The 23,865-nt window shown below is 29.3% G+C and overlaps 2 protein-coding genes across 5 annotated transcripts; one reads left to right on the top strand and one right to left on the bottom strand.

The window, feature by feature from the left end:
* Positions 1-2,373: 2,373 nt before the first annotated feature.
* Positions 2,374-8,009, top strand: LOC111013479 (NAD(P)-binding Rossmann-fold superfamily protein). Of its 3 annotated transcripts, XR_015788669.1 has the most exons (11): positions 2,374-2,524; positions 2,656-2,717; positions 3,671-3,790; positions 3,920-4,019; positions 5,024-5,104; positions 5,371-5,420; positions 6,554-6,704; positions 6,787-6,843; positions 7,172-7,248; positions 7,337-7,472; positions 7,558-7,698. XR_015788669.1 is itself a non-coding variant. In XM_088119346.1 (10 exons), exons 1-10 carry the CDS (start codon positions 2,456-2,458, stop codon positions 7,763-7,765), a joined length of 1,044 nt encoding a protein of 347 aa, XP_087975472.1. In that variant the 5' UTR covers positions 2,375-2,455; the 3' UTR covers positions 7,766-8,009. The 3 variants fall into 3 exon arrangements, 2 of the variants coding, with proteins under 2 accessions (XP_087975472.1, XP_022143618.1); XM_088119346.1 differs by lacking the exon at positions 7,172-7,248 and having other exon boundaries at positions 2,375-2,524; positions 7,327-7,472; positions 7,558-8,009; XM_022287926.2 differs by lacking the exon at positions 7,172-7,248 and having other exon boundaries at positions 2,376-2,524; positions 7,351-7,472; positions 7,558-8,009.
* Positions 8,010-9,392: 1,383 nt separating this feature from the next.
* On the bottom strand, positions 9,393-19,317 carry LOC111013484 (putative choline kinase 1). Of its 2 annotated transcripts, none has more exons than XM_022287934.2 (8): positions 19,124-19,317; positions 18,214-18,768; positions 14,729-14,850; positions 12,980-13,175; positions 12,478-12,595; positions 11,342-11,389; positions 9,807-9,907; positions 9,393-9,716 (listed from the first exon to the last, which is right to left on the bottom strand). In XM_022287934.2, exons 2-8 carry the CDS (start codon positions 18,574-18,576, stop codon positions 9,582-9,584), a joined length of 1,083 nt encoding a protein of 360 aa, XP_022143626.1. In that variant the 5' UTR covers positions 18,577-18,768; positions 19,124-19,317; the 3' UTR covers positions 9,393-9,581. The 2 variants fall into 2 exon arrangements, with proteins under 2 accessions (XP_022143626.1, XP_022143627.1); XM_022287935.2 differs by having other exon boundaries at positions 18,214-18,742.
* Between the last annotated feature and the right edge of the window lie 4,548 nt (positions 19,318-23,865).

Genomic DNA, 23,865 nt, shown 5'->3' with positions numbered 1-23,865 from the left:
TATTTATAATTAATTAAAAAAGAGAAAGGGGTATACTAGTAATTGTTATATATCTGATTCCGATTCTGATTTTAGACAGTTTTAGTGAACAATATCAAACAAATTCTGATTACGATTACAAAAAAGTTCGGGTAAAACCTTCAAATTTCGATGATTTTCATTCCGATTCATTCCCAGCGGTAAGTAAACGGGGCGTAAAAATATAATTATCTCAAAAGAAATGCGCCATATTATTTTTTGAAAAAAAAAGAAGATAAAATGACAGATGTATATAACTATATTAATTTAATTTAATTTAATTCATAATTATTTTTAGATTTTTTATTCTCAACAACTTATATAGAATAACAAATTCCTCAAAAGTACTTGAGCTCAAGTTTTCATAAAATAAAATTTGCTGGACTACTATTCTTAATTCAACATTTGAAAATGAGTAAATTAGTAGATTTCCATGTCTTAAACAAACTTTTGGGAAAAAAAAATTGACCTGAAAAACCTGGATTTTTTTTCCATATTATTATTTTTAAAATATATTTATTTTGAAATTTATTTTTTTAATATTGTAATTTTTACTAGTTTTTTAGTGCAACATGTTGAGTTGGGAATTCGAACTCATAACCTTGTGCTTGGACATATATGTTATAATCAGTTGAACTATATTTAGGTTCATCAATTTTTATTAGTTGAAGAGACGATTTTGCCATGAAATCGTGTCTTTAAGATATGATTTCAACCATCTATGTTTTTTTTATTGTTTTAGTCCTTTTTTAGTATGAATTATAATTTTATAAATTCAAGTACTAATTTTTGGCATAATCAGATAATTATATTATAATAATACTTATTTTTTTTTTGGAATAAAACTACTTTAATTTATTTTTTTATCTTAACAATAGGAAATTGGGATACATGACCCCTCCCATAAAACATTTTGGATTTATGACTCTCTCTGGTATTGGTGACACTTTCCACTTTTTATCTGTGTAAAATTATCAAAATATCCATATTTTATTTTATTTTTTTATCTCCCCTCTTAGCCCTATTTGTTTCCAATCAAATCTTGGACATTTAATGTATTGGCGCGAAATTTATGAAATATTGACTTTTCTTTTTGTAATTAAATCCGGACAAATCTTATGTAATTAATTACATTCAATTTTCCATATTAAACAATTAAATATCTAATATTCCATTTTGTAATTTCAACTTTTGTTATCGATTTTTTCCATATTAAATTTTTAATTAACTATTTAAGTTAGATTTTTTTCTATTTGTAATTGATTTTTCAAGTTTAAAAGTTAGCTTTTTAAGTTTGTAATGGATTATTGTGAGAGATTTGTGGAGGGCATAAACATGAAAAAGAAATTTGTTTTTTCTTATAAGGAGGAGGGAGAGATTGTTCATTTTGAAACATAAGGGTACCGTAATAATTTCACATTTAAAAATTATCAAAAAGGTGGAAAAAAAAGGAGAGTGGAGTCGCAAACTAACCAAAAGGGGTCATAAATCCAAAATGAATTATTGAAGTTGTCATAAATCCCAAGCAACCTCCCGTGTTCCATTTTTTTTTGGTGATATTTTAAAATAAGTATTATACAATATAATTATCTGATTATTTCTGAATTAATATTTGAATCTATAAAACAATAATTCAGAATTAAAAAACAAACAAATGGTTGAAATATTTCAATTGTAACAGATAAAAACTCCAATATTAAAAAAAATTAAAAATAATAATATTAAAAAAATATGAATAACTCAACTCATGTATCTCAAAATGGGTTCAATTGGTTATCTAACCACAATTTTTTTTGGATGGGACAAATTTAACAATAAAATTCAAATGTTCGTTTTATCCAATCTAACATCACTTTCTTTTTCTTTTTAATATTACATAAACACTTACCCAGTTAAAATTTCAACCTAACTCAACAATAATTGACATATACCTCCAAACAAGAACCTTTAATTTGTTACGAGAGAGATAATAGGCTAAGATGAGCTAATAAAATTTTCTCTGTTTAATATGTATTTTCAATTTTCTAATTTTTTAAAAACTAAAAACAAAAAATGGTTAGCAGACATGTTTTGGTTTTTTGTTTTTTAAAAATAGAAAACAAAAAATGGTTATGATTTTTGTTTTTTAAAAACAGAAAACCAAAGATCAAAAATTAAAAATAATAAAAACCAAAAACCAAAAATCAAGCAGGCCTTAACTTCGATTAAATCAGAATAAGTTCTTTGGGATTTTTTCAATTGATTAAAGGGATAAAAGTTATAATAAATTTATTAAAAAAAATATGTTTGAAAAAAAAAACCTTAATTAGACATTAAAAAAAACCAGAAAACTTTTTCGGGAAAGAACATATGCCAAGGAGCAAAAACGTGGCAAAATCCTATCCACTTCTCCAACTTCCAACGGTTTCATCAGAAATTGTGAAGTTCGCCCTTTAATATGGAACGCGGAGCTCTGCACATTCGAGTCAACATCTCCATTGGAGCTCTCGCAATGTTTCTTCTCAAGGTAAAAATTCTTCATCTTCAATCATTTCTCTCTTTTAAGTCTTGTAATTTTATTACAGCAATTTAATATGGTACGATCACCGATGCGATTTTGTATTTGAAACTGTTGCCCCATTCCCGTGGTTGTTGCAGGCCTGGAGAGCCACAGCTTTCGGGGTCTATGGCTTCCTCCACTTCACCAAATCTGGGTTCATGTAACAATCTTTCTTTCTTTCTTCTCTTTAATTTTTTAATGGAGGCTGTTTATTAGTTAGGATTAGAAGGGGAACGAGTTCCATTTTGAAATGTGGGGGTTAGGCGAATTTGGGTTGCTTTGGGGTGAGTTTGGAATGATTTCTGAAAGAGTTTGGAGTTCTTTTAAGCAATTAAAAGCATTTTTCAAGATTCTTATAGATAGTCCCAAGTGTAGAGAACTTAAGGAGTTCTTCTTCCAAATGTGCTTGTAGAGGAAGTGCTTCTTTTCAGAGGTTGCTTTTCTCAAAAGCCTTGGTTTCACTTTGATTATGGCAGTTTATCTGCTGATTACGCGCTCTTCAGCTATTTACTTCCTTGTAGAGATTCATGTTGCGATTTTATAGCTTTTTGGGGATTTAGACGTGAATGTGTTTTCTTGTATGTCACTCTAACCCAAAAGTTTAAGCTGATATAGTATTGTATACTTCATTTTTTTAATTCATATTCTGAATTTAACCCTGTCTCTCCCTCGTGGGCTAGGAGTCTCAACATATTAATTGAGGAGGAATAACATTATAGAAGTTTGAACCTAAGATCTTTTGCTATGATATCATGTTAAACTAGTTCCGAACCTAAAAGTTTAAATCGATAGGTAAAGGTATTTAAAAAAATATTCTTAATACTCCCCTTTACTTGGTCGTTTGGAAATTAGTGTGAGTCCCAACAAGTGACTATCAATATTAACTGGGAAGGAAATGATGTAAAAGAAGTTTGAACTCATGACCTCTTACTTTGATACCGTTAAACTATTACTAATTTAAAGTTGATAGATTACAATATATTTTATCGATTATTCATATTTTTAACTCATGCCATTGTTAGCTTAGTGCACTGATCAGAAGTTCTTGTGATGTTCAGAGATTAACAGCTTTATACATATGATTTAAATTTCTTTAATGTTTTATGCCTATAGTGAACATTCTAAGAAGTTCAAACCAGAGGATATGCAAACGAGCATTGAAGGGAAAAACTGCATTGTTACTGGGGCAAATTCCGGGATTGGATATGCAACTGCAGAGGGTTTAGCATCACGGTAGTGATCTCATTTTTTTTACTTTCATTTTTTGGTTTCTGTTACATTTCTTGAGTTGATGAGGAATGGAAACTAATGTAAAAAATGTTGATTCATTGTGGAAGCATGAGGTTTCTGATGTTTTTGCAGTGGAGCTACTGTCTATATGGTATGCCGCAACAAGGAAAGAGGAGAAGCTGCTCTCTCTGAGATTAAGTCTAAAACAGGAAACCAGAATATTCATTTGGAGGTAATTCTTTTCAGGCCACCATTCACATAGAAATGTGGGTTCTAAAATAAATCTGATTTCAGCATTACAATTTTAACAAAGTATTGTCTTTACTACTTGGTGGTCGTCTACTCTAACCTAAGAAGCATAGCAACTTTAGTTTGGGTAATGTATCCATGTTTGACACTTCTTGGATACTCCACACTTGTTGGACATGTATTGAATATTTATTGTGTCAAACACTAGTTGTACAAATTAAATATAAGTTCGATACTTGTTAGGATATTGTAATAAGCATAAATAAATAGATACATGATTTTTTTTTGAGATAAATACATCAAATTCGTCGTTTTTTTTTCTTTTATTTTTTTTATTATTATTTTTTAATAACGGTGAGTCAGAGCTTTGCTCCCCTATACATAGGGGCACCTGCGCCCGCCGTAGGGCCCAAATCTGGGAGACATTAAGGATTTTTGATATTAAGTTCACTGGAAGGTTCGAACTTGACACTTCTAGGCGAATATGACCAAGAGGTCCCAAGTCCTTGCCAACTGGGCCTTGGGGGCTACATCAAACTCATTCTTTTAAACATATAAATGGATATGCTTATTGACTTAATTTCCTTGTATAAACATGATATATTTTTAATAAACGTGTCCTTGTTGTGCTTGTGTCCTATATTTCTAAAACCTAACGTGTCACCGTGTCCATGTTGTACTAGTATCTTGTGTCTGTATCTGTACTTCTTAGCCTCCCACTTTTGTAACTCTTTTCTTGTAGATGATAATTGCAGCAAACATTCTTTTAGGTTCTATTGAACTGTTCTGATTTTTCTCTGTCTCCTTATGCTATCATTAATAATATTTTGGGATAGATTAAATGACTGAGGATAATAAGTTTATGGCAATTTAGTTGGGATAACCGGGTGCACCTACTAATCTCTATCCTCAATTTTATTTAAAAAAAGAATACATCTTTACAGCGTTAGCTTTCCTGTTATCTGATAACTTCACTTTAGCTTGCAGGTCTGTGATCTTTCATCAGTCAGTGAAATTAAGTCATTTGCCTCAAATTTAACTTCAAAGGATGTCCCAGTCCATATTCTGGTAATAAATTTCTGTGTTTGTGTACCAGTTCCCTTTTATTTTCAAAAAATTGTATGTCATAGTTTTAACCCATTTTTTGCATATTGCCTGCAAACTTAGTATCATTTGCTTCATTTCTCATCAACTGGCTCTTTTGTCTATCATCCACAAATTTATCACGTTTCCAAAAGTCATGCCAATCACACACTTAGTTGGTTTCACTTTCTACCTCATCCTTGATTGTTGATAGATAAGATTTTGACTTAAATTATCAACTAAATATGTAGATTAACAATGCTGGCTTGCTTGAGCATAATCGAATTATGACGCCTGAAGGGTACAATCTCTATTATTTGTGTGCTTCACCTCTCTCTCACCTTTCTCTCCGTCTCTTTAACATTTTCCTCTAAAGAGTGTTTATTTGAGTACTAATAGGGATATATTGGGGATGTTATTAGGATATTATTAGTCTCTGTATCACTTTACTGTATTCTTGTTAGAGGAGTACTAGGGTGAGTTTGACATACCTTCTAATTTAAGCATTTTTTTTAATAAAAAAATGCACTTTTTATAAGAATAGTTAACTAATATACCTGTGTTACATTTTCTTAAAAGTGATTTTAATCACTAGTAGTTCCTAAAAGTAATTTTACAAATGCTAAGTTATCATAAAATGATTTCTGGTCAATCACTTTAGAATTATTTTTTGGATAATCAAGTTTTAATGCCATTCTTCAAAAAATGATCATAAACCAATTTGATTATTTCAAAAGTGATTTTTGGTCAAACTCTCTAGATTTTTTTTTTTTTGATAGAAAACTAAAGAGATGTATTAAACTCTCTAGATTTTTAACAAAACACTTTTTGCCCTCCAACATCACTAAGGAAGTTAATCCAAACACACTCAGTGTCTTTGGCATGCCTTTTGAAGAAGGTGCTTTTAAGTGAAACACTTCTTATATTAGCAGTTTTGGAAGAAAATTAGTTAAATGGATCTAAAAGAATGCTATGTGGTTTTATTTGTTTTTAAAATTTCTCAAATCACTGTTGACTATCAAAAATTATAAAAAGTGCGTTTAATTGGTCAAAAGTACTTTTTACTCTTTAAAATTTTAATCAAACACTATGCATTCATTTTCAAAGAAACACTAGTTGTTATAAGCACGTTAAAAGCAGGCCAAACACACACTTGACAGAAATATATTGGAGATGTTATTAGAATATTAGTAGTGACATAACTGTAATTACTTGGTAGTTGGTCAGAGTGGATGGTTACCTATAGAGTTAGGGGTTTGGGAGGATAGAAGGCAGAATTTTGTAAAATCAGTCTGTGGTGGATTCAGAATTGTATCAGAAAGATGGCCTATGGAAACGCCTATTAGTATTGTAGTTTTCTATTTGATGTTACAATGTCGTTTTCTTATAATCAGGATCCTAACATAGTAATTGTTAACAATTTCTGAATTCCAGGTTCGAATTGAACTTTGCTGTGAATGTATTAGGCACTTATGCAATGACTGAATCAATGATGCCATTGCTGGAGAAAGCTGCCCCTGATGCTAAAGTCATCACAGTTTCTTCTGGTGGAATGTATTCAGTTCCCTTGACCAATGATCTGCAGGTGGGCTGCTTTAATAACATTCCGAGCTTTCTTGGATTGCTGACCTGATTCTTACTCGATTTGTCGACTTGTTTCCTTGTAGTTTAGTGATGACAAATTTGACGGGGTCAAACAGTATTCACTTAACAAACGAGTTCAGGTTAGTAATTTTTGTTTATTACTTCCTTTTTTGATATATGTTGTTCTAAAATCATTGTGCTTTTGATTTACTGTATGCTGTTAGAATGCAATTTCGTTTTTTATGTTTCACTTTCAAATATTAACGATAAGACGTGTACTACATTGAAAAAGAACAAATAACATATTGACTCTCGTATTTCATTTGTTTCATTTTAGCTTTTCTGATATTTGTATAGACTTATCAATCTAGTTCTCAATTTTAAGCCAAATTGTAGCAAAAAGCTAACGTGACTGCATAGAAGTTGATACAGTATAACATTAGCTTTTGTATATATTGCGCCAAAAAGTACGAGATGTTACACAGAGACGAAAGTGAAACAAATATATTGTGCCAAAAACCCAACAAGGCGCGGCACTTCTTAAGGTTGCTTGATTCAGCCTCTGCTGCATTGTGTTGAAACTTGCATAATTCCACTCATCATTGTGTGATGACTTACTTAAGGTAAGTGAAGCTTTCATTTTTCAGGTGGCTTTGACAGAGAAATGGGCAGAGATGTACTCTAACAAAGGGATTGGATTCTACTCGATGCACCCGGGGTGGGCCGAAACACCTGGTGTTGCCAAATCTTTGCCAAGTTTCTCTAAATCGTAAGGATAACTAGCAAAATCTCTGATACTTTGTAAAGTGCTTCAAACAGTTTGCTATTATCAATTTATTTTTCGATCATTTCAGGCTCTCGGGGAAGCTAAGAACGAGAGAGGAAGGGGCCGATACGGTTGTTTGGTTGGCTTTACAGCCAAAAGAGAAGTTGGCGTCAGGAGCATTCTACTTTGATAGAAGTGAAGCGCCAAAGCACTTGGCGTTTGCTGCTACAAGCTCCTCTCATGCTGCAATTGGCTCTATAGTTGATAGTCTTCGTTCTTTGTCTGGTTTGCCTTAACAATCCAAATGATAAGAGTGTTTACTTTATATTTTATGAAAACGTAGAAACTCTTAAATCATGCCCAAAAGATAAAATCTGGAGGGAATGACATTACAGGGTTCGAACAAACTTCCTGTTCTGATACTATGTCAACTAGAATATTCCATTTTCCTTAGGGTGCTCTATAAAGTATACTTCTAGGATGTTTCTTAGGCATGTCTCAAGATCTTCTATATATGTATGTGATTGGTGTTTCCTTTTCCATAGGGAGGAGAAATTTTGGATGAGTTAATGGGTTAAAATATTCTTTTGCTCCCTATATTTTCTTTAGCTTTGGTTCATTTTGGTCTCTATATTTTTAGAAATGGTTTGTTTAGGTTCTTACTGTTAACCTACCGCTAAAAAACTAACAGAATGGGGATGTAGCCTTGATTGAGAACTACGTGGCAAATTAAGAAACCTCATCCTGTGCAAAAGAATTCCAAAAGCATCGTCCAGAATCTCATCTCTCAAAATCTTCAATCAAACAAAAATTCATCTCTGAGTCGACCGCCTTTCATACTCCAGCCCATCCAATTCCAACCCATCCCTGTCTTAGCTTCCAGATCGAGCCACCATCGAAAGAGCTTCACAATTCCTTGCAAGTATGGGTCTCGACCCATACTTGACAACCTAGTTTAGCCATGGCCTGCTCTTCGCCCTTGGTCAATTCCACAATTTTTTTTAGAAAAGATTTTCATTGGTGAAACTCTATCAATCTTCAAAGTATTGGGACCAAAATTAACCACAGTTGAAAGTACAGGGACTAAAAACGTATTTTAACCTACTTCAAGACTAAGAACGTTTTTCTTTTTCCTCTTGGGTAAGGTTGTGAGCTGAGCTGAGCTTATTTGCTGATCATACTCCACAACTCAACAGTGATAGGATTTAGAAGCCCTTTCCAGAATTCTCTCAAAGCTACTCTTGAATTTATGAATAAGCAATGGAGAGTGGATATTTATATAGGTATAATTGAACCTTTCCCTTTCCTTCTTCAAGAATTTTGTGCCACATTAGGAAGCGTTTTTATATTTTTCTTGGGCTTGGTTTTAGACTTCCTCTCGAAATTTCGCAGAGCCTATTTGAGATTAGGCTCCACGAAATCCAACAGTATAGCAACCAATCTATTTTTCTTGTTAGCAAATGAAGACTTAAGAAAAGTCAAGTTGAGATCATAATAGCCTAGTTGAGCTAGACCGGAGACAAATTAAGATCATAATAGCCCACCTAAGCATAGTTCAATTGGTTAAGATACGTATTTCTGATTAAAAGGTGTGTTTTTAATCCCTAACCCCACATATTGTGTTAGTTGTACTGAAAGGAAAAAAAAAAACTAGGATTATAATCCTATGAACTATTCAATAAATCTTAAGAATCTTTCTAGTACACAAACAAAATCGAACTAATTAATAGAGAGTTTGGTAGTAGAAAGTAAGACAATTTGTCTATCTTGGAGGATTCAAAAGTATAGGAAAGAAATCGATTAAAAGAGAAGAAGAAAGGTCGTGGCTCGAAAATTGCACTTTCTAAAAGCGAGATGACAAGTTGAAAAATAATTCACCTTCGACAAAAGAAATAAGAGACTACTAAATAACGTGACCCTCCATCCAAAAAGACATCAAATTTCATTCAAAATCTAGAAATAATATATCCGTATTGTTCCACCAAACATTTTATAAAATCGAACTACACAACAAAAGTCAACCTAAAAGTGTTGACTTATTTTTTATACAAAGTGGTAGGTAAAGAAAATACTAGGACATAGAGAGAAAAAAGAGAAGAAATTTTATTCGTCTTACGAATCATTCATCGTTGGATGACAGTGATCAACAATAGAAGAAACCAAGAGCACGGGCTTTCTTAGCCAGTATTGATCGAACCTCTGCCTTGCATACTCAAAGTAGTCAAAGTCAATCTTGTTGATGTGACCCTACATTCAAATTCACAAGATATAAGTAAACATGAAGAATTCTTTGTCTCATAATTAGTCACAAATGAGAAGAAATTTGAAATGACTAACTGAAATAATTCCCCACAAGCCCCAAAAGAGATGGTTGGGTAAAGTGTATTTCTCAGCCTCCTCCACTACCTCCTCCACTTCTTCTTCATTGGCTTTCCTCCCTGTTTTCATACATCCAAGACAATTATTATCTTAAAAAAAAATTAAATACTATTTTAATCTCTGAAATTTTGACTTTGGTTCATTTTAGTCTCTATATTTTCGAAATGTTTAATTTTTATTCATATATTGGGAGTCTTAAAACGTCTATTTTGATCTCTGTACTTTAAAAAAACTTATCATTTTTTAAAAGTTAAAAGTAGAGGGTCTAAACTGAACAAAAGTAAAAAATAAAGGGACCAAAATAGTATTAAACCATTTAAAAATATACACTTTTCAAATATTATCATTCTAAAACAAATTTTTACACCAAAAAGTTATATATATATATATATATATTTTAACTGCCCTAAGTCATTTTTTAAATTAGTTTTTAAAATTAAGATACAAAATAAATGAAAGAGACATATTTCCCAGTAATTTCCGTATCTTTTTTTTTTAACTATTTAGGAAATAGTTTTAAAAGATTATTGGACAAAATACATTTTTTGTCCCTGAGGTTTGAGGTAGATGTCTATTTGGTCCCTGAAGTTTCAAAATGAACATTTTTGGTCCCTGAAGTTTGAGATACGTGTCTAATTGGTCTATGAAGTTTCAAAGTAAACACTTTTGGTCCCTGAAGTTTGAGAAATAGTTCTAAATGGCCCTTGATTTTTTTACTGTTAATTAATTAATATTAAAATGATATTGCAAATTGTAATTAAATGATTATGTCCAAATAGCGAACGGCAGCAGCAAAGACGTGGTGGTCGTCGGAAAAGGGTAGGAGAAAGAGAGCGGAACAGATGAATAGATGAGAGAGAAAAAGTACCATCACCTACACGTATATTATTTAATTAATATAATCTACTACATCAGCAACTACAATAAACAATTTAATTGAAATTTGCAATGTTATTTTAATATTAATTAATTAATAGTAAAAAAATCATGCACCATTTAGAAGTGTTCATTTTAAAACTTCAGGACCAAGTTGACACCTACTTTAAACCTCAAGGACCAAAAGTGTTCATTTTAAAGACTAATTAGACACATATCTCAAACCTCAGGGACCAAAAGCGTTTATTTTGAAACTTCAGGACTAAGTAGACATCTATCTCAAACCTATTTTGCCGAAGATTATTTTATAGAAATAATATTCGAAAAAGAAAACCCTTAAAAAATATATAAATAACTCCGATCCTTGTTTTTAAAAAGGAAATTGTACTTTTCTTGTCATATCTATATGAATATAGCAAAAAGAATTGGATTTTGCGAATAGACGTCTTTCAGTGTCTCACTGAAGTCTATATAAGTGATAGAGTGAGATAAAATTGTGTTATATTTATAATTTTTTTTTTAATTTGTGCTAGATTTTCTATTATTTTGGACTAAATTGTTATTTTCAAGTATTATAGGGATGACAAAAAAAATGCAGAAACATAGGAAGATTTCACCTGTAGAAGTAAGATAAGCACGAACAAATTGTTTACGTTCCTTTAGATCTGCAAAACAACCATAGGAAGAATGATTAAGTAATGAAATTAATTTCTCCCCAAGCTAGATTAGAAAAATGTTCCAAAATTGACCGATAGATCGTAAAATAGCCCCCCAAAACGCTTAACGAAATACCTAAATCTAGCCACAAAATCATGTTCGAGTAGAACGAGTGGTGGTGGGAAATTTGAACTTATGACCTTTTAGTCAAACAATAGGTGTCAATTATCATGAAGTAACACTTGTAGAAATTTAGCTTGTGACGTTTTTTACGTCGTCACCTATACTCCCATCACGAAAAATCGGTTCCATGACGTTTAAAAAATGTCACGACAAAAGAGATATCATGATAAATTTAGATTTCGTGACGGTTAAAGAATGTCATGAAAACAAAATTCATAACTAGAAAATTTCATGGAAGACGGCTTTTATGACGTTTCGAAATCATTTTTTAGTGACATTTTTAAAATGATTTCGTGACGTTTTTTAAAGAAAGATAGATTCCGTGACGTTTTTTTAATGTCACAAGAAACTGATTTCATGACGTTTTAAAAGCGTCATAAAAAATATATTTCGTGACGGTCAGAAAATGTCATAAAACATGAGTTTGATGTTGCGAAAAAGACGTTATGAAAGATGAATTTAATGGTATCATGTCACGAAATAATTATTGTTCATTAACATAGCAAAAACACAAAGAAAGTATTTTTTTTAAAAAAAAAAAAACACAAAGAAAGTAGGATATAATTTGCTCTTACAATATTTACCAGGAAATCATGTTCAATATTCAATTACAAAATTCTCAACCTACCTGAAAAGTAAACATGACCAAAAGAAGTAGTATTCACAAAAATGATATCCAACCACAGCCTTAGGGAAAATAAAATATTTAGGATTAAAATTAACTCATCATGTCAAATATAAGAAAAAGAAAATAGAATTGTGCCCATTAAATTTGAAAATGAAGGCAAAGAAAGAAGGTACGGGGTGTGACCAACTCGAGAATAACTAAGTGGATGAGACACGTATTTCTATCCTAAAGTTCGATGGTTTGATGTCGTTAAATTCAAAAAAAGAAGAAGAGGGAGGGTGAGACCTGGGTATGAAGTGTAGTCCAAAATATGGGGAGTCTCAGAATGGTAATCTGCTGCCATTTCACAGAAATGATTTGCAATGTCATAAGCTATTGGATTGTAACTTGCATACTCATAATCCTGAAAAATTATTCAAAAAACAAAAAAAACAAAAATCCAAATTTTACAATAATTTTCAATTCATACTTAACCAAAAAAATTATACAAAATATTTACTTGGTTTCAACTTACTACAAATAATTTAGTCAAAACAAAAAAAAAAAAAAAGAAAAACTACGATACCATTTTTTAGATTTAAAAAATTATATTTGTTTACTCATAATTTTTTTTTTTATACATATTCTTATTTCTTAAAAACACATCTGAATTTTACTCCTCGGGAGCTAGATAACCATTTCAGCTATGTTTTTGTTTACATCTTAAACTACATTTTAATAAAAGATAATTATAATGTGATGGTGAAGGCAAAAAAAGAAAAGAAAAAATAAAAAAGAAATATCTTACAATTAGAGTTATTGATGATGTGTGTTGATCCATCATAATGTTGCCATATTGCAAGTCATTGTGACAAAAGCCAATGAGTTGAGAATCTTTGGAGAGTTCTCTTTGAAGCATATTTATTTCCTCCTCCAATGTCTCCAACCAAAATTCTTCCACATCAATTGGTGAGCTTAATCTTTTGGCTTCACTTAGCCAATATCTACAAAATATTAATATATATAAAAAAAAAGAATTATTATGCATCTTAGATGTGTTTCTTCGTAAGTCGGTTTTTTAATCCAGAGTATTTGGTAACAAATAAAAATCATTTTGAAATAATCAAATTGGTTTTAAAGGCGTGTTTGGGAGTGATAGTAGGAGGAGTGATAAAATCAACGTCAAATAATACCTTAAAAATCAATTTAAGGTGATTTTCAGCTTTTCTAAAATTAATTTTCTAATTTGCCAAACACGATCAATAAAGAGAGAAGTGATTGTCAAAACGAGCATAGTTCAATGGTAATTGACATATACCTCCAACCAAGAAGTTGTGAGTTCGAATTCCCGCCTCAACATATTGTACTAAAAAAAGTGATTTTAGCAATGGCAAAAGCGATGTTGGCCACTCCCAAACACACCCTAAATCATTTTTTTTAAATAATTTTAAAATTTGATTCTCCAAAAAAGTGATTAACTAATAATCACTTTATAGTAATTTGACAAAACAATGTAACTAAACACACAAGTATTTTGTTAAAACAATTTTTTTTAAAAAAATATTAAAAAAAAAGTTTAAGAGCATGTTTGGTAGTGATTTCTGCATAAATTTTTTCCATTTTCTTGTAACAAAACTGTTTTAAATTGAAGTGATTTTGGCGACGACAATACTAAAATCAATTCCAAACATGTACTAATATTTGACAACGAAATACAAGTGTCAACATGAATTTAGATGAACGATTAAGATACATTTTTCCTTCTCTAAAGGTCGAAGTCTAATATCTCATTCTCATATTTGTTGTACTAAAAAAGATAAAAAAAAATACACTTGTGATTTTCTTTTTCATTTTTTTTAGTACAAATACACTTGTGATTTTAAAAGATGACAAAACTAATTTTAGCATAATCCAAATATGTCTTTAAATTATAAGGTATGACAAACTCACCTTGATATCAATAAATTTATTATTTAGACTCCGTTTGATAATCATTTTTTAGTTTTGATAATTAAGCTTATAAATATTATTTTCACCTATGTATTGCTTTGTTTTGCTATCTATTTTTTTATGGTTTTTTTAAAGTCTAAACCAAAAATTTGAAAACTAAAACCAAAGTAGTTTTTTAAAACTTCTTAAATGTGTTTTTAAGAAATAGAAAAACATGCTAAAAAAAATTTAACTAGACCAGCATAATTTTTAAAAACGAAATCATTAACAAATGGTGTCTCAGTTTACCGATATTTAAGATTCATCCTATAATAATTTCTACGTTTCTATCCGCCTTGTATTTATGTTTGTTTTTAAAAATATTATTGAATACCTAATCAGACTTTTTCTTTTAAGTACAATATGGAAATGAAAATTTCAACTCACGACATTTTAGGTTATTTAACCAATTAAACTAAAAAAACCTAAACAAACTATAAAAAACAACTTTTTTAAAAAATATATATATTTTGATTGTTTTTTTATAATATTTTTATATTTGATAGTAATTAAAATAATTAAAAAAACTAATATAAAAATTTTTTAAAGGTGAAGTTCAAATAAATACCTCATTCGATCCCAAAGGACCACATTTTTGGGAGCAGGCATTTCAAGATTGTGAAACTCTCTCAATTTACTTGCTATAAGTGCTGATATTTTTGAGTCTCGAAGATCCGTTGCTGATAATGTCTGCAAATTAAAAAAAAGATTATTATTATTACATCAGCAGAAATCTTTTTTTTTTTTTGGGTCAAAATGTTAGTTTGGAGATTTATTCAGAAAAATAAACAAATTAATTAAAAATCAAAAGGCTAACATATAAGGAGAAAAATAGTTATTAAAGTTTAATATTAATATTAATAGATATGTGAGATTTAGGATTTGTAATAAATATTGATGAGAAAATAAATGTCATAAAATAAACTTAATTTAACAGATGTGGTATTGGAAAATTTTAATTTAAAAGTAAAATATTAATATAAAATATGAAACCTTTTAAGTTGAGATAAAAATTGGCACATTTAACCAACCATGATTATTAATTTAAATTTTTATTTCACCAAATTAAATCTTAAACTTGAATAGAAATTAAGTACCCTCTATAATTAATTTTTTTTTTCTGAAAAAAAAAGATTTAGCTAGTTATGAATATTTTATGGCTAGACAATATTATTTGTGTGTGTATTATATTTGGGTTATGATTGAGTTTGGACAATTTGTGACTTCAATATTTTGTTAATTGCATTTTGTGGGATTTACTAACTGATTCTTAGGTAGATTTTTTTTTCCCAATTTAGTTTCCAAGAGGTATAAATTTGATAACTTATTTAAGTTTATAAATCTATTTGATAAAATTAAAATTTTTAAATCAAAATTGAGTCGCCAAATTTTGAGTGTCACTCTAAAAAACACTAATTATCTCTCTCTCCTAAAAGTACTATTAAGTATTTTTTAGTGTTCTGTTATGAATTTGTTTAACAATTACTTTTAATGAGCTACAAATACCTTTTATCATTCAAAAGTCGTCTCAAACTCACACTCACATAAATAATAATAAAATTCTTTCCATTTTTTTATTAAAAATTTATATATTTCCTTTCCTTCTTTTATTAGAATATAACATTACAAATAACAAATGTGAGGTCAAGAATCAAAATCTTAAATAAGAAAGAAGTATCTCTTAAATTTTGACCCCTAAGGAAAGATTATGTGGGGTTTGGCTTTTGGTAGGACTTTTCTCAAATTTATTTATTTATTTATTTTTGGTTCTATTTGCGTTATTTCCCTATTTATTTTGGTTTTTCTAAAAAAAAATCCCTATTTATTTATTTATGGACCAAAGTATGGTGGGTCCACCAAAAGCATATCAATATTTGAGTAACTAATCATGTATCAATTTGTTTTGCAAAAATAAAAAAAATTAATAAAAATCATGTTTAGTACTAAAAAAAATTCATGTTTCACTTCTCTATCTCCAACTTGACCCTGACATGTCAACATTTTCTTATGTTTATAGATTTGATATTGATTTAAAAAATCAACATTTTTATTATATTATAAAAAAAATAAGATAGGAACATAATAATAATAATAATAATAATAATAATAATTTTTAATGTATTTAACAAAACTAAAAGGGGCTTGTTAATTAAATTTCATAATAACATTTTTAATTTTTATAAACCTTTCAAAATATACGTTGATATCAATATTTTCATAGATATTTTCATAAAATTAATATTCTGTCATTTCTGTCAACTTTGATATCTAAAACTTTGTTTGTATTGAAAGATAATCGTGACGGATAGAAATAGAATATTTTAGAGATTTTCATTATATGTATAGAAATTAACTTTTTTTTTTTGTGACAAAATATAGAGAAATTTACTTAGTGATGAGTGAATCATAGTGTTTATAATCTTGTGTTTATTTGTAACTCTAGTGCATTCATTCTATAATTAGACAATGCTTCTTTTCTCATAGGTGTACTTCTAAAATCATATCAAACAATCAAGACATAGTATCTTTTCTTAAAAAGAGTAAAATATTCAATATTTACCTATATACTTACTTGAGGGAATATAACCTAATTTTAAAAACCAAAGATTTAGAATCTTATCTTAGTCATGAAATTCCATGCTAATTTTACTTAGGTCGCTAAATTTAAACATGTTATTTTAGTCTTTGAACTTCGAAAAAAAAAGTCTAATTATTACTATTAATTGTGTTTAAGCAAAAAGAATTAGTATCTATATAGATGAGTGTTTTGAACTACATATGACTCGTCAATAATTGAAATTGGAAATATATTTGCTATTTTTTTAAACAATTAAGGAAAAACTTATAATCCATGCTAAAGTAACTTTTAACAAAGTTGAAGATACGAGGACACAAAATATTTAGAGATTGAGAGATTCGTTTTTTAAAACTATTTTCGGATTTATGATCCAAATCATAGAAATTCCGAAAACGAATTTTTTATGTTTTCAGTATTTTCAGATTTAGAATTTAAAATTTTTAAGATGCAAAATTATATTAAAAATGATAAAAAAAACTTTGATAAATATCTTAATTCATATTATAAATTCATTTTATGTTTGTTAAAATTAAAACAGGTAAAATATAATGTATTCTAAATTATATAAACTTGTAAAATAATAATTATACAAAATTCATAAAAATGTTAATAAATTAATTAATATAACTTTAGATTAAACTAAATCATTGAATCCTTTGTTTTCAAATATTTGTTTTCTTATTACCAATCAAATGCACCCCAACTTTTTCTTCACAAAGAAAATAAATATCATATTTATTAAACTGGTTGTTGTAGAAAAAAAAAAAAAGGTTTATTTTGGTCTACATACAAATGTTCATTTTGGGTTCGATATTTCTAACTTTGATTCATTTTAATTATTGTACTGTCAAAATATTCATGGTCCTAGTAATTTTAAAAATTTTAGGACAAATTTTACCCATAATGAAAACACTTTACTATAAAGTAATTGTTACATTTTAAGAAATATATTGAGTATAGTATCATGTTAAAATTGTGATAGAAAAAGTGAGATTAAAGATAAAACAAAGGAATCAAAATTGTCACTTTTTAAATTTATATAGACGAAAACGAACATTTTAAAAATTTAATTACTGCTATGAAACAAAATTGATGTTACAAGTACTGAAATAACATTTTAAAAGTACATAACGCAAATAAATCGAAGTTCAAAATAATTTTAAGAAAAGGTTAAAAACTCTCTTCTCTCTATTTTAATATTTCTCTGTTCTACTAATTAAAAATACAATTGTTGGTCACCAACAAATTATAATAATATTTTGACCCTTCAAGAGAAATACTCTTGCTCAACTATTTATTTATTAAAAAAACAAACATCTCTTCTCTCTTTCTCTTTTTCGCATTTCTTTTATAAATTTGTGAAAAACAAAACATTAACATTGGTTTTGCTTAACTAGTAAGAGGAAGTATTTTTCTTTTAACAATTATAAAATATTTAATAAAAGAAAAAAAAAATTGGAGAGAATTTAACATACCCTGGCGTGGATGAATTCTTCGACTCTTCCATGTGAGAATTGAGCGAGAAGGCGAGGGCCATGGCCGAGCTTCGACAACCATTCAAAAGTTCTGATCTCATCGTCTCTGTTGAAGAACACCTCCACTCCTTCTCCGTACACTCTCACCACCACCTTCCGATCTTCAGCACCGCTACTTTTCGGATTCTTCCATTTGATTTGGTACACCTCGTTCGTCATCGCTCCCGTTAATCGCCTCACTTCCACAGATTCTTCCGATTCCTCCATTGCGTCGCCCCACTCCGACCACGCCACTGCTCCGATTACCTTCGTCAGTTCCTCTGCCAGATTGCCTTTTGTGATTCCGTTCCACTTTATCGCCATTTTTCGACTCCTGGTTTTGATTGAATCTGAGTAAATCTGGTTTTGGCTCTCGAGATTGGTGGAGACGGAAATTATGGCGGTGATTTAGTGATTTTGATTGAGATGAGTTGGAATTTCTTTGTGAATTGATGGCGTGGTGAACTTCGCGGTGAGATTTTGAAGGATTCTAGTTCCAAATCGAAGGCGCAGAAGCTAAATTATTCACAGATTAGTCGATCCGATTTACAGAGATGAAAATCAAATTACCGGAAAGTAATTGAAATTCTAGCAGAAAAACTCCAACTCAAATCAAAAGAAAAACACGAAACACTCTGAATTCCTTGGAAAGAATATGCCGAAGAACAATGAATCCGAAAACAGGAAAGAAAGCAAGAGACGAAGCATTCAGAAAGTGAGAAATCAATAGCGTTCAGCCAGCCGAGAATTAGAACGAGGCAAGACGCAAGAAAAAAAAACACTCTGAAATCTTTATGATAAAGAACAATCAATTAGAGAATTGAAACGAAGCAACAGATCAAGCAAAGAGGAAGAGATGAAAATAACTCACACAAATCAGCGGAAGAAATCAATCGCGTTCATCAACGGAGAATTGTACGAACTGAGGTTTGAATTGAGATCGATTGTGAAGAACATTTGAAAGTTTTCTCTGCTTTTAAATGCAGACTTGAACTGGAAGAGAAAGTGACGGGAATTTCAAACCGACGGATTAATAGTCCACATGATATTTTGATAAAAGTCTCGAGTCATGCTGAAAACTTGACTCTATCCTCGCAGCGTATTTTCTCACTTCTAAACTTATATTTACGGTACTGAAAACAAATTAAAAATAAACCCAACTCCACTCAGAAATATTTATTTATTTATACGGTAGAAATTTAACCTTCAAAGACTTAAAAATTTATTTTTAAAAGCAGGGGGAGAATAAATAATCCGTAAAGAATTATTAAACGACATGAAATTAAAATTAAAATATCAATATATAATTTCATGGCGAGTAAAACGAATTTATTTTAAAATTAATAATATGTTCGGTCAGCTTCGCCTACATTTATTTTAGGTCAACTCTTGTATCAATTTAACCCCGTGGTTTTCATTTATTTTAATTTCAATCCAATTCCAACAATTTTATAACGGTCAAATCATATGAGGTTGGTTGGATTGATGTTTTTCTAGTAATCGAGTTTTTTGAACATCCCCTATCATATTCCACCATATTTTATGCGTACTGCTCTTTTCAGTTCAAAAACTATTAGGGTGGGGTTCGAACCGATCTACATGTTAATATGTGTTTTATCGATTTATATTTAAAAATTATGTTGCAATACTTAAAAGGTCACAAATGGGCATAAAATTGAACTTTTCATTTAGTTGTAATAACAAAAAAAAAAAGGGGGACAAAAATCAGATCAGCTTACTCGCTTAATACACTGGTAACTTTTAAATTCCTATTTCTAGGTTACAATCAATAATCAACTTGCCAAAACCGACAGTATAACTCAACGGTAATTGATATATGTCTCCAACCAAGAATTTGTGAGTTTGATCTCCCACCCTCATATGTTGTATTAAATAAAATAAAATAAAAAATCAACCAACCAACCGTTTGAATTCAAAAAAATAAAATACTATATTTTGACCATAAGAGTACAAATGAAAGTTCAATTTATATCCCTAAATTAAAGTGGGTGAGTGAAACTTGAAGGGCCGGTTTGAGTTTTTTATTTTTGGTTTTTATTATTAGTTTTCAGTTTTTAAAAAACAAAAATTTGACAACTGTTTTTTATCTTTTATTTTTAAAAATCCGAAACCAAACATGTTTCATAGTTAGTCTTGACTTCACGTTTTTAAAAGGATAGACAGTTGAAGAGATATACTAGAGGGAGAAAAATGTATATATAGTAGATGTGACAAGAAGATGGAACAAGAGTTGCGGGCATACCTTCCCATCCTTGTCCTCGAGGAAATTTTGAATTCTCCGCCCCCCACCTCATTCTCTAGTTTCGAGAATGGAGGTTCACGTAGAGAAATCTTCGTTTGAGGATAGGGAACTTTGTGGAAAAAAATTATCGGTTTAGTAATTAATTTTTATTATTTTTAGAATTTAAAATATAAAAATGGTAATAAATATATAAAAATTAGTATCTTTTGGTATAAATAATTAATTTAGTAAAATAGTTGATAAAATATATATTTATTATTTAAAAAATAGAATCCCTAGTATAGCGGGTACCTGATAATCACAACTTTATCCTCGATATCTCATTTCTTGTTCTTCTCTAAGTTTTCTCATCCTCACAAGTGATTTGACCATTGAAAAATATTGTAAGTCAATAATTGTCTTGTTCTATCCATCACATCCCTCGAATCTCACCTTTGATTCTTCAATATGTACCAAAAACAAACTCCTCCATGATGAATGGTTCAAAGTTAATCGGTCAATGCCGTAATTGGGGAATCCACCTTGTGGGGAAGAGATTTGTTTTTGCTTTTTCTAATTTTATTGGTGGGAAAAGAGGTCCTTCGTAATTATATTGATGTGAAATAAATTTAATAACATAGCACCATTGACTATGGTATCGTTTTACCAATACGGGACCCTCCACTTTTTAGTCCATCAATAATTAAAAATAAAATTTAAAACTTTAATATTTGGAATAAAATATGTTTTTATCTTAGTTTCAAAAACGGACAATTTTATTTCTAATCTATAGAAAATTGTTTTAAAAAGTTGCTCGAATCAAACTTCCACTAGTGTCACTGGTAGATAGTGTTGATCCGTAGAATTTAAAGGATTAGATGACATTTCTTAATGTTTTTATTTTAAATGACGTGACGTGACGTATGAGATTTTAAAGACAACAAATAAAAAAAAATGTAAAACCATAACTAAAACTAACATAGAAAATATCAAAAGACAAAACTCTAGGTGAGGAAGACGAAGAAGCAAAGATTTTGATAAAGACCGAAGTGAAATTCTGAAAAGGCTTAGGTGAAGGTGAAGGAAAAATCACAAGTTGTACCCCTCAAAATTCAACCGCGTATCTATTCTTCCACTTATATATTCTAAGTGAAAGATCCAACTTAGGCTAACTTGATCATTGGAGACTTTTCTTCTCTCACGTAGGTCAGCCTTACCAACCAGACCTTTGCAAGACGATCCATTTATCGTGATCAAACAATTTTCTTGGAATCAAGGACCGGTAAGTCTCAAAGGTTAAAAAGTTATATATTTACTTGATATAGCTCATTTATTCTTTTTTCTTTTGATTTTAGGAATCTAGTTGCAAGTGTGGAGTAGACAAAACATTTATTTTTCTTTTAATTTTTTGTTCCTTATATTTTGATCATAATATGTAATAGTAGAGTTACCATATGGAAGAATTAAGAAAACATAGAATCGTTATCTTGTATTTTCTATGGTTTCTTCCTTTAATTTCAAAATATATTTGTCATCATTATTAAAGGATGCTTTAGAAATGGAGGAATGAGAAGGAAATATTCTCTTGTATTTGTTTTGATATTTTATGTTTTTTTAATACAAACATGTGGGGTGTGTGATCGAACTCACGACCTCTTAATTGGAGATTTTATGTTCATTCATGGGACTCAACATTCATGCATAAGAAAACATTTTATGTCAAAGTGGCTTGAATTCAATAAAATTTATTTTCTTGCAATTATAGGCGTGATTTACTAAAAATTTTTTAAGGACCCGTTTGGTAACGTTCTCGTTTCTTATTTCTTGTTTCCAATTTTATTAGGAAGATTAGCTATGTGAAAATGATTTATGTTTCTTGTTTTTCATTTCTCAGAAACATTCTAAAAATTATATAAAAATTTTAGAAATGATAAAAAAAAGTTTCTGGTTTCTGGTTTCCTTTCCAATACTATCATTTTTAAATCGGTAGGGGTGCTGAGGCCATAAAATTCTTATAATCTTTATAAAATATTGAAAAGATATAGGAACAAAAATTATAAAATTAATAAATATTATCTACCAATTAAATAGCTAAATACTATACTATATATTTGTTAATATTTTGGTAAATTTAAACTTATAAAATAAATATGGTTTACCAATTAAATCTATAAGGGATAAAAAGAATCTAAATTATATATATATATATATAATAACATGTGGACTAGTTGCTCACTCTCCTCACATCACTTCAAATAATCATTCACTAGTCCAATATATGTGTCGTATCAATATTTAAGTAATTAAAACACAATAATTTATTAAAACCAAAATTAAAAGCAAATCTAGTTTAAATCAAGGATGAATAAACATGACCATCATAATCTAATGAGTAAATTTATAAGTTTAATCAAAATTTGTAAAATAGTTTACAAAATTTTAATCTTAGTCATAAAATTTAATGTAAAGTTCAACAATTAAAAAGGGGTGGTTCGATTGTTTTAAGAAGTTTATTTTAGGCATGTGTGTAGATAATCAAATAAAATTGGCCATAGTTTGGCTAGAGAATATTTCAATAACCGAACAGCTGATTTTTGTGTTGAAGCTAGTGTCAATCTTCTGTAGCCTTAATGGCGTGTTAGTCTTTGAATGAAGTTTTATTATAGAAAAAAAACAATTAAAATTTTTAAATTTTTCGGACCAAATTAAAAAAAAAACACTAAAGTTTGAGGACTATATTTAAATCTAAAAATATTATTTCAAAATAATAAATAGATTATAAATCAAAATTTTATTTTAGTACAATGGTAGGGTGGAAAGATTCCAATCTCAAATTTTAAGGTCATCCGTTGTAATTTCAAACAATTTAGGAGTGACAATTATTAATAATTGAACGAGTTTAAGCCAAGTGATTATCAATAATTATAAGTTATGTGGTGGACTCCAACAAAAATAGATGTGTTCATTTTTTTTTCTTTTTATAATAAAATAGTTGTATCCATTTGGCTCATAAAATAAAAGTTGCAGATTCAACCTAATTTATATAAAATATAATTAAAAAAAATTGCAAATTGATTAACATGGTTACACTCATTTTTAGCACGTAAGCTAATATGTAATTGCTATACTTATAATTAATTTTTTTTGTCTCTATAATAAATTCGTAGGTAGTTTAATCATCGATTAAAATAAATCAATTACTAATATATAAAATAAAAACATATTGATTATCGTTATCAAACTTATTTATAATTATTCGTTTAACAAAAATATCTGCCTACAAATATATCTTTAAATGGAATTACCCATTGAAGTTTTCCACTAAAGAAAAAAAGGATTTTTCTTTCTTTTTTTTTTTTTTGTGGATGCCC

Source organism: Momordica charantia, assembly GCF_013281855.1.
Source record: "Momordica charantia cultivar OHB3-1 chromosome 11 unlocalized genomic scaffold, Mcharantia_2.0 BLBB01000011.1, whole genome shotgun sequence".
Taxonomy (NCBI): Eukaryota; Viridiplantae; Streptophyta; class Magnoliopsida; order Cucurbitales; family Cucurbitaceae; genus Momordica; species Momordica charantia.
The sequence above is the reverse complement of the archived record's forward strand: the minus strand, read 5'-3'. Positions and strand labels throughout refer to the sequence as shown.